This window comes from Mus caroli, chromosome 19 (genome assembly GCF_900094665.2).
Source record: "Mus caroli chromosome 19, CAROLI_EIJ_v1.1, whole genome shotgun sequence".
Taxonomy (NCBI): domain Eukaryota; kingdom Metazoa; phylum Chordata; class Mammalia; order Rodentia; family Muridae; genus Mus; species Mus caroli.
This window is the reverse complement of record NC_034588.1, coordinates 5,914,013-5,923,272: the sequence shown is the minus strand read 5'-3', so window position 1 is coordinate 5,923,272 and position 9,260 is coordinate 5,914,013. Positions and strand designations below refer to the sequence as shown.

Sequence of the window (9,260 nt, the reverse complement as noted above, 5' to 3'; positions counted from 1 at the left end):
CACTTTGTAGACCAGGCTGGCCTCGAACTCAGAAATCCACCTGCCTCTGCCTCCCGAGTGCTGGGATTAAAGGCGTGCGCCACCACGCCCGGCTCCATTTTTGGTTTTAAAGAAACCAAAATTCCAGAATTTTCACTACATATGAGTGAGTGAAGTCCTGAGTGTACTTTGTAGGACATGACAAAGGCCAAGCTCTTAGACCCAGGAGAAAGTGACAAATATTGTCTGCATATGGGTTAGGTTAGAAGGCAAAGTTGCCTTCTGACCCAAGTACAAGTGTTTAACTGGTGATTGTGTAAAACAAAAAACAAACAATTGGGGGCTGGTGAGATGGTTCAGTGGGTAAGAGCACCCGACTGCTCTTCCAAAGGTCCAGAGTTCAAATCCCAGCAACCACATGGTGGCTCACAACCATCTGTAACGAGATCTGGCGCCTTCTTCTGGAGTGTCTGAAGACAGCTACAGTGTACTTACATATAATAAATAAATAAATCTTAAAAAAAAAATTGAAAAACTAACAACTGCATCCTCTTCCTCCTGAATGTTTACAGCCTGAGACTACTTGGTTACAGAGATTTCTCAGAGAGACTACCTAACCCTCGCCCCTGTACTTGGTACCTAATAAGTCGAGGTTCAGTTAGGAGGTAGTAGGATCCATCCATTCCATCTGAGTGAACATACCTGACCTGTAAGTATGTCTATATGTTTTCCCTTCATTCCCTTGCTAATCAGGACCCAGGGCTTGCAGGAACTGGAAGAGCAGCAAGTGCCCTTAACCTCTATGCCACCTTTCCACCCACCTCCACCGTCTCACTGTTGTATAATCACTGCTTCCAGCTAGACTGGCTGGCCATCAAGCACCAGGGATTCTCCTGTCTTTGCCTTGGCAGAGGTGGAATTACAGGTAGGTCCTGTCACTGCTGTGTTTGTTTTCTGGATTTTTGGAGACATTGTTTCTCTGTGTAGTCCTGGCTGTCCCGTAACTAGCTCTGTAAATCAGGCTGACCTTGAACTCAGAGATCACCTCCTGAGCACTGGGACTAAAGGTGTGCACCACCACCACTTGGCTTTTGTTGTTTTGATACTTGGATGGGTGTTGGAGATCAAACGAAGGTCTTCAAACTATCCTGATTCTTTACCAAGTGCCACCTTCCCAGGCTCTGCTTGGTTTTCTGGTTTATTTCCTTTTCTTAAGAATTAAAAAAAAAATTTTTTTTTAGTACAGAATAGAGTTTATTTAGGGCATGGGGAGGGCAGTTAAAGTAGCAGAGGCAGAGAAAAGCAGAGAGGAGAGAGTAGAGTAGAGGCTGGCCATGATCACATGGAGAGGGGAGAAGGAAATGGGGAGGGAGAGGGAGCAAGGGGGTAAGAGGTGAGGGAGAGAAGTGGGAGTAAGGGCTCTTTTTTTGTATTTATTTATTTATTTATTTATTTATTTATTTATTTGAGACAGGGTTTCTCTAAGGGCTCCTTTTTTTTTTTGTATTTATTTATCCATTTATTTATTTATTTGAGACAGGGTTTCTCTGTATAGCCCTCGCTGTTCTGGAACTCACTCTGTAGACCAGGCTGGCCTTTAACTCAGAAATCTACCTGCCTCTGCCTCCCAAGTGCTGGGATTAATGGGTATTTATTTATTTTATGTGAGTACACTGTAGCTGTCTTCACACACTTCGGAAGAGGGAGTCAGATCTCATTACTAATGGTTTTGAGCCACCATGTGGTTGCTGGGATTTGAACTCAGGACCTTTGGAAGAGCAGTCAGTGCTCTTAACCACTGAGCCACCTCTCCAGCCCGTTTACTTACTTTTTAAATAGTCTTGCCATGTAGCTCTGGATGATTAGAAACTTGCCTGTCTCAGCCTCAAGAGTGCTGAGACTAGGATGGCCCACTGGGATGCTAGGCTGAAATTTTTTTATCCTTTTTTATGTGCATGAGTGTGTGAGCTCATGGGTTTTGGAGAATTGTTTTCCTTGGTGCCTTTTGGAGGCCAGAAGAGAGTGTCAGATCCCCTGGGACATAGAGCTGTGGGGTAGTTGTGAGCCACCTGATGGAGTGCTAGGAACTGACACTTTTTGCCTGCCAGACATTGATAGGATCCTTACTGGGAATTTCTTCCCGTGATAGACTAGAAAGTACACAAAACAGGAATGTGTCAAGAACACAAAGTGGGGGCTGGAGAGATGGCTCAGTGTTTAAGAGCACTGACTGCTCTTCCAGAGGTCCTGAGTTCAATTTCCAGCAACCACATGGTGGCTCACAACCATCCATAATGGAATCTGATGCCCTCTTCTGGTGTGACTGAAGACAGCTACAATGTATTCATATGAATGAAATAAATCATAAACACACACACACACACAGAGTGAACTATAGTGAAGCTAGGGTGTTTTTGAAGAGTACAGACTGTTTTGAGTGTACATGTGGGAACATGCCCTGGCACTTTAGCTGTAGTGGGAACCACCTATTCAATTCTGACAGCCAGATGTGTGCATATTGTTGCCATTCTGTTTTGAACTTTTCATGTAGCCAAGAATGACCTTGACTGGGATTACAGATGGGACGCTAGAACTCACCAGAAGCCTCACATCCAACTCCTTGCCTGCTAGAAACCAAGCATTGTTGCCCTTCCTCAACCACCGTATTGTTTTTGTTTTCAGATGGTTTCTGTGCAGCTCTGGCTGTCCTGTTATTCTGTAGACTGGGCTAGCCTGGAACCTCCCGAGTGCTGGAATTAAAGGCATGTGCCATCACACTGTTAGTCTACAATAGCACACTCTATTGTAGACTAACAGTGGCTCCCATACTAGTCTTGCCTAATGAGTAATTTTCTGCAAATATCTGTTCCCTTTCCTGGTACAATGGTAATTTTTTCCCTCCTCTGCCTCAGTGTCTTCATTTTAGCAGTACCCTCAAGTAGCAGGTAACTACTGAGGACAGCAAGACAGAGGCTGATCTGAAACAAATTCTGTTACTTGTACAGTTCACTTCTCTTTTTTTTTTTTTTGGTTTTTTCGAGACAGGGTTTCTCTGTATAGCCCTGGCTGTCCTGGAACTCACTTTGTAGACCAAGCTGGCCTCGAACTCAGAAATCCGCCTGCCTCTGCCTCCCGAGTGCTGGGATTAAAGGCATGTGCCACCATGCCCGGCTGCTTTTTTTTTTTTTTAAAGATTTATTTATTTATTATATGTAAGTACACTGTAGCTGTCTTCAGACACTCCAGAAGAGGGCTCCAGATCTCGTTAGGGATGGTTGTGAGCCACCATGTGGTTGCTGGGATTTGAACTCTGGACCTGCGGAAGAGCAGTCGGGTGCTCTAACCCACTGAGCCATCTCACCAGCCCCACTTCTCAGCTTTTGATGGCCATTTGATTTTTTTTTTTTTTTTTTAGCCTTAGCACAGGACTTAACTGTGGGCTTTTGTTTTTATTTGTTAGTGTGCGCTTTCAAAGCTTGCAGTATTTTGAATACTTGATTTCCTGGTCCTTATATCCCTAAATTTTGAACACTCCAATGTAGTAGTCCCTTTTCATGGACCAATCTGTTCTGTTTAATCTTGGCAATTCCCCTATAGTGTACATGATCAGGAAATGTTATCAGTAAGCTTAAAACCTACATAAAAAGCCGGGCGTGGTGGCACACGCCTTTAATCCCAGCACTCCGGAGGCAGAGGCAGGCGGATTTCTGAGTTCGAGGCCAGCCTGGTTTACAGAGTGAGTTCCAGCACAGCCAGGGCTATACAGAAAAACCCTGACACCCGGACCCCAACATGTTCAAAGACAAGCCCATTAGGCTAGTGATGACACAAGCCACACCCATAAACCTAATGGGATAAGCATGGCAGCAACTCACAATTCCAGTATAGTTAAGACCTCACATCACCTCCCAGACAACTCACTTAAATAGGGTTTCTCTGTATAGCCCTGGGTGTCCTGGAACTCCGTAGACCAAGCTGGCCTCGTCTCAGAAATCCGCCTGCTTCTTAAAAGCGTGCACCATCACGTTTTTATTCACTTTGTGACCCTCAGAAACAAAGTAAATAAGATCATCTGCAACCTTTTGGGTAGGGTTAGTGCTTTTGCAAAGCCTGCTTTGGCTTCCCAGCACCCACAACCCAACCATAGAACTTCACTTCTAGGGAATCTAGCACTGTGGCACCAGCCATTTTTTAGGCAGACCTGTATACAGGCAAAAACCCTAACTTGCGACCTTGATCTACCTGTCCCCCCCTCTCCACGTGCTCATGGCCAGCCTCTTCTACTCCCTAAGCCTTCCTCATGGCTTAAACTTAACAGGCCATGGTCAGCTTCAAATTTACTCTTAGCAAGAAATGGGTGTTTCTTTGTAATTGCAGGATGAATTTAAGTTTCACAGAAGCTCTTGTTAAATAAAAGGAATCTTTAGTAAGTCAATTTCTGCATATCATAATAATTGACCTAGGGAATTCTTAGCCAGATTTCCTGCCCTGCTGATACAAAGTTCAGGTGCCATTACTCCAGACTCCTGCTAAAGAAATCACCAAGTAGAGGGTTTGTACTTTAGTGAAACCAAGACTTATTTTAGGATCCACCCAAATCAAACAAGCCATCACAATTAATAGCATAAAGAGCGTTTATTGCTAGAATACAGAGCTACAAGTCATCAATGGAAGGACCAGATATCAGCTCCTACAGTTAACAATGAATGTGGTTAAGCAAGGAAGGTAAATTTGCAATTGCAAAGAATTATTTCATCTATTTTAAAGTGATCTCTTATGGTGAAACACTGGCCTGGACAAACAGATCTTTCATGATTTCTGTTCCTGCAAGATAAAAAAAATTGAATTAAGAGTAGAAAGCAAAATCATCCTACATTCAATATCAGAAAAAAGACTACAGGCTGTCTAGTTAACCAGTTTCCCACCAACCCTGCCCCGCCCATTCTAATGACTTGAAGGGCTTACCTATCTTTCACTCACAGCTCATTCTTTTCCTCAGACCTGTAAAACAAGTAAATCGCCTTGATTCCTCTTTAATCAAGTGAGAAGTCTTCCCTTTCTACACACAAAAATGATCCCTCAGACAGTTCCTTCTGGAACAAAGTTTCCTCTTTTCCCCCAGCCAGCCCCAGTGGGTTCACCTTTTCAGGCTCTGGAGCTAGGACAGGAAGTAGGACGTGTGAATATTTCTTCATGGGGAAATTATAGTTCAGCTTACTTTGTATCTATGTTTTCTCACCTTATTTTAGCCTGGACTTGAAGATGAAAATACGCTTTAACTTTCCTGGAAAATAGCAAACAATTTGGGCCATTAATGCTTAAGCTTCTTCTACAGAAATCAGACTAGCATAAAAAATTTCCTACTTGATCCAAGATGAGCTCACAACTCAGAAAGTACCTTTCCTCACAGTTATCAGACTGGGGCGGTATTCAGTTCATCAGGGTGAGCAGGAATTCACTAGGTCTAAGTATTATACATTCAACCTTATACTACAAAAAGCATTACTAAGACATATACCTGGTATGGCTCCTTTGCTCTCAGCCAGACACACCCTCTCTGAAACACAAGACAGTCATCAGCAATATTAAAAATCCTGCAGTAGATTGTTCCTATCTAACCCATTATTCTGAGAAAAATCAGATTTCCAAGTCTCAACAGCAATCATCAGCCGAACGAGATTCTATGAAAGTCATCATATATACAGAGTATGTTCTCAGGATCCCCCCACCAGTCCAATGCTATGCACATACACCACACCACATGCCGGAATTACTCACCTGTGAGCCAACAAGCATGGCACTGCTAACAGAACCTGGAGAAAAATAACAAACGTTGAAAAGGCTGGATATAAGCGCCCTTGCCCCCGCACTCTACCCTTTGGTTTCTCAGGTGTTCCTGTGTTTTCATTAGCAGTCATAGTGAGCTAGTTTGATTCATCATAGAAACAGCCAACCTAGTGAACAAACCCCATCCAAAATAATCTAACTAACCTTTGAATGCCTGAGATTCATCATCACCAGGAAAACCTGTGGAAGAGGAACAAGCAGTTATTTTCAACCATCAGGACAGAATTACAATCTCTGTCAGCACTAACTGCCATCAGAACTCTAACATGCTATAAATTCACACCTTCATGGAGTGTTCAGTGCCATCATTTCAAATCATCTGACAGTTGAGTTTTTAAGAGAACAAAGGCCTTAACATAAGATGTTCTCTAGAAATACAAAGAATAAGCAGCAAGAAAGTGGTGTGCTGCCCCAATACTTGTCAGCTACTCTCCCTAGAGAACGCCCAAGCTCTACTTACAATTACCTGTACTCATCCTGGGAGGCAGCTTGAGCTCTTCACGTTGTCACAGTACCCTGGAAACAGAAACAATGTCATTTTAAATGCATTCACAGCCACCTCAGCACCTTCTTTCTTCAGCCCACTTTTCAGTAGTAAGATGACATCACTGCAACTCAGGCATATGCTTGCCATTTACATTGTTCATCATTAAGTGGCCATCTAAATATGCTCCCTAAGAAAGCACCAGCCATCAATACCTACCTGACTACAAGCAAAATNTGCTATTTGTAAACTTGAACAGGCCTGGCTCCAAAGTGTAAAGGGCTTTGAGATGAACCATATCTGGAACAGGAAAAAAAAAAACCCCAAACTTCAATAACAGACTTTATGCCACAAACAATCCAAATCCCTGCCAGGCTGTGCTACTCAGAGAATTTTTGTTTTCCCCACTAAACCATCAGAAAGAGAGAGTTCAGTTTTCATATCATCCCTGTAGCACACACAACCTATACTCAATTAAAAAATATTAGTAAAACCATTAACACTTACTCTGAAAAGAGAGTGTACTCCCATCCTTTTGAATGTAAAGTAGCACCTCAAACCTGTAGAAAAGTTAGCATCGGGTTACTTCTACACCAAGAAATCTATAGAGGATGAGAAGGCTGTGGTGTAGGGCCAGCCTCCTCAGAGTTACTTATCCTCACAGAGATATCAGTACAGGTCTGTGAAAAGGTCCTCATCATAGGGGGTGGCCTTGCACTGCCGCCACCATTTTGTCCTTCACAAAATCCTGTCCTCTTTAGGTGTCGAATGCCCTAACATGGTCTCCCCGCTAAGACTACGTAACACATTACCAAAGTCCACGCCTATTAATGCTTTCCACGAGGGTCTTTTAAACCACCAGAAACAAACATTCCGTAAGAAAATACAGGCGGCGGTTCACAACAGTGGCAGATAGATATTTGTGATAAAAGTCAGCCGCAGTTATAGGAAAGCTGATTAAGAGAAAGACAAGAGCCGGGCGTGGTGGCGCATGCCTTTAATCGCAGCACTCGGGAGGCAGCGGCAGGCGGATTTCTGAGTTCGAGGCCAGCCTGGTCTACAAAGTGAGTTCCCAGGACAGCCAGGGCTACACAGAGAAACCCTGTCTCGAAAAGCCCCCCCCCCCCAAAAAAAAAAAGAGATAAAGACACGAAAAAAATAAAGTGAAGAGCGCATCACAGAAAGATGTAGACTACTTACCCCGAGCAAGGAAAAATGAGGCCGACAAGAACAACGTGTGGCCTATAAATAGCTTCTCGCAAAGGCCCACGGGATTTGGAGGTGGGACTAGGACTCACGCAGGCGCTAAGGTAAGCGGAGTGCGAGCGCCGGAGGAATTGTGGGTAGAGGATTCCGCCCACAGGAGCGTGTGGAGAGCTCCGCCTCTGATTTTGCAGCGCGAAAAAGAGGCGCAGGCGCTTTAGGGGATTGCGGCGGTACGCCTTTGGCGCTGCGGCTAGGCGGTTCCTACCCACTGCGGGTAAAACGTCATCGCTGGAGGTTTGGGTTCGCGACCCCTACAGCTCGACTGTCTGGGTCACAACTACCAATATCCATACGTTGAGGCGATTTCTCACCCTCACTCACGCTAAGCCGCGTGTCGATCCATCTCTATGGATCCTGAACCTACTGAACACTCCACCGGCGGTGTCTCGGTTCCCCGCCAGCCGCCCAGCGCGCAGACGGGGCTTGATGTCCAGGTTGTGAGCGCAGCGGGCGACTCAGGTACTGGGCCCTGGGCTGAGCTCGGTTGGATTTTCGCTTCCTTGCATGAAGCCTTTTAGGGAAACCCAGTCAGGACTAGACGTCCTGCGTCATTCTGGAGACCGATTTTTGTGTTTTGCTTCCTGGTCTATTTTCGCCATGTTCTTGGCCCGGATTGAATGAAGTAGGGCCAGCATTAGATGTCATTTATGGAGCATGTTGCATGTTTTGTTTTTAGCAGTGCTATAGATTAAAGCTGCTGCTATGTGCATGTGTAGATAAGTGCTAGACTACTGAGGCTGACACTTCTCCACACAACGGGGCTTACCGTTTAAAGCACCCAATATGCGTTAATATTCCACACTCCTAAAAGTTAGGGATAACCCTCATTTTATGCATGGGTGGTCTTAGATATAAAGAGCTCTGGGGGGAACAATCATTGAATTTACCAGTTTTCTAAGTCGCAGCCATAGACTGGTTATTGAGAGTGTGCAGTAGCATCACCTCACTAGTCATATGCATATAGCAAACATCTATATGCAGAAGCTTGCCTTTCGAACAATTATCATGACTCTCATACTAACTCCTCTTCTGCATAACCTCACTTCATAATCCTACTATTCAAGTTGGAAGGTGTTCAGGTAAAGTTATGGGTGAGAAGCTCGGGTCCCAAAGAGGTTAAGTCATTTGCTGAATGTTACCCAGATAAACAGTATCAGATCCAAGGTATAAATCCAGGCAGCCTGATTTCAAAATCAGCGCTTGCAGAAGACCCTGGTTCAATTCCCAGCTAGTAGCCATCTGCAGTTCCAGTTCCAGGGGATCCAATACCCACTTCTGGCCTCCATGGGCACCTGACACACACGTGCTACATACACATCTAAAGTTTAATTAAAAAAAAAATAATGCTGGGCATGTTGATTCATGCCTTTGGTCTCGCTCTAGGGATGCAGGGTCAGGAGGAGCTCAGCAGCTCAGCATGTACCACATAATGAGTTCTTGTCAGCCAGGGCTACATAGTTGAAACCCTGTTTCAAAAAAGAAAAAAAAAGTATTTTAATTTTTGTCTTTGTCTTTTTTTTTTTTTTTTTTTTTTTATGTTATCAGGGGTTGTCTTTGTTTCTTTGACTGTCCTTGAACGAATTTGGTTGAGCACACTGCTCCTCTTGACATTCTCACTGATGCTTCGGATGTTCTTTCCGATATTTGAGATAGTTTCTGGTTTTCTTTTTTTTTTTTTTTTTTT

General features: G+C 44.1%; 1 protein-coding gene, 1 long non-coding RNA gene and 8 other non-coding genes across 11 annotated transcripts in view; 1 reads left to right on the top strand and 9 right to left on the bottom strand.

Annotated features, from left to right (window-relative positions):
- Window positions 1–4,595: 4,595 nt before the first annotated feature.
- LOC110285832 lies at window positions 4,596–7,577 on the bottom strand. 2 transcript variants are annotated; one of them, XR_002377087.2, is made up of 10 exons: window positions 7,511–7,571; window positions 6,818–6,870; window positions 6,530–6,610; window positions 6,293–6,342; window positions 5,971–6,006; window positions 5,758–5,792; window positions 5,498–5,536; window positions 5,219–5,263; window positions 4,945–4,980; window positions 4,596–4,803 (listed from the first exon to the last, which is right to left on the bottom strand). It is a non-coding gene; the product is annotated as an uncharacterized LOC110285832 (long non-coding RNA). The 2 variants fall into 2 exon arrangements; XR_002377088.2 differs by lacking the exon at window positions 6,530–6,610 and having other exon boundaries at window positions 7,511–7,577.
- Window positions 5,054–5,179, bottom strand: LOC115030047. Its single transcript, XR_003835638.1, has one exon. It is a non-coding gene; the product is annotated as a small nucleolar RNA SNORD22 (small nucleolar RNA).
- Window positions 5,361–5,427, bottom strand: LOC115030046. The gene has a single exon (XR_003835637.1). It is a non-coding gene; the product is annotated as a small nucleolar RNA SNORD31 (small nucleolar RNA).
- Window positions 5,612–5,680, bottom strand: LOC115030045. Its single transcript, XR_003835636.1, has one exon. It is a non-coding gene; the product is annotated as a small nucleolar RNA SNORD30 (small nucleolar RNA).
- On the bottom strand, window positions 5,861–5,925 carry LOC115030040. Its single transcript, XR_003835632.1, has one exon. It is a non-coding gene; the product is annotated as a small nucleolar RNA SNORD29 (small nucleolar RNA).
- Window positions 6,075–6,150, bottom strand: LOC115030041. Its single transcript, XR_003835633.1, has one exon. It is a non-coding gene; the product is annotated as a small nucleolar RNA SNORD28 (small nucleolar RNA).
- LOC115030042 lies at window positions 6,410–6,481 on the bottom strand. The gene has a single exon (XR_003835634.1). It is a non-coding gene; the product is annotated as a small nucleolar RNA SNORD27 (small nucleolar RNA).
- On the bottom strand, window positions 6,690–6,764 carry LOC115030043. The gene has a single exon (XR_003835635.1). It is a non-coding gene; the product is annotated as a small nucleolar RNA SNORD26 (small nucleolar RNA).
- On the bottom strand, window positions 6,947–7,018 carry LOC115030037. Its single transcript, XR_003835629.1, has one exon. It is a non-coding gene; the product is annotated as a small nucleolar RNA SNORD25 (small nucleolar RNA).
- Window positions 7,578–7,649: 72 nt separating the features above from the next.
- The window catches only part of Slc3a2 (solute carrier family 3 member 2), a 15,881-nt gene continuing 14,270 nt past the window's right edge, over window positions 7,650–9,260 (top strand). The window contains exon 1 of the mRNA XM_021152135.1: window positions 7,650–8,035. Within this exon, the coding sequence (XP_021007794.1) occupies window positions 7,924–8,035 (112 nt within the window). The 5' untranslated portion in view covers window positions 7,650–7,923. The remainder of the gene's footprint in view (window positions 8,036–9,260) is intronic.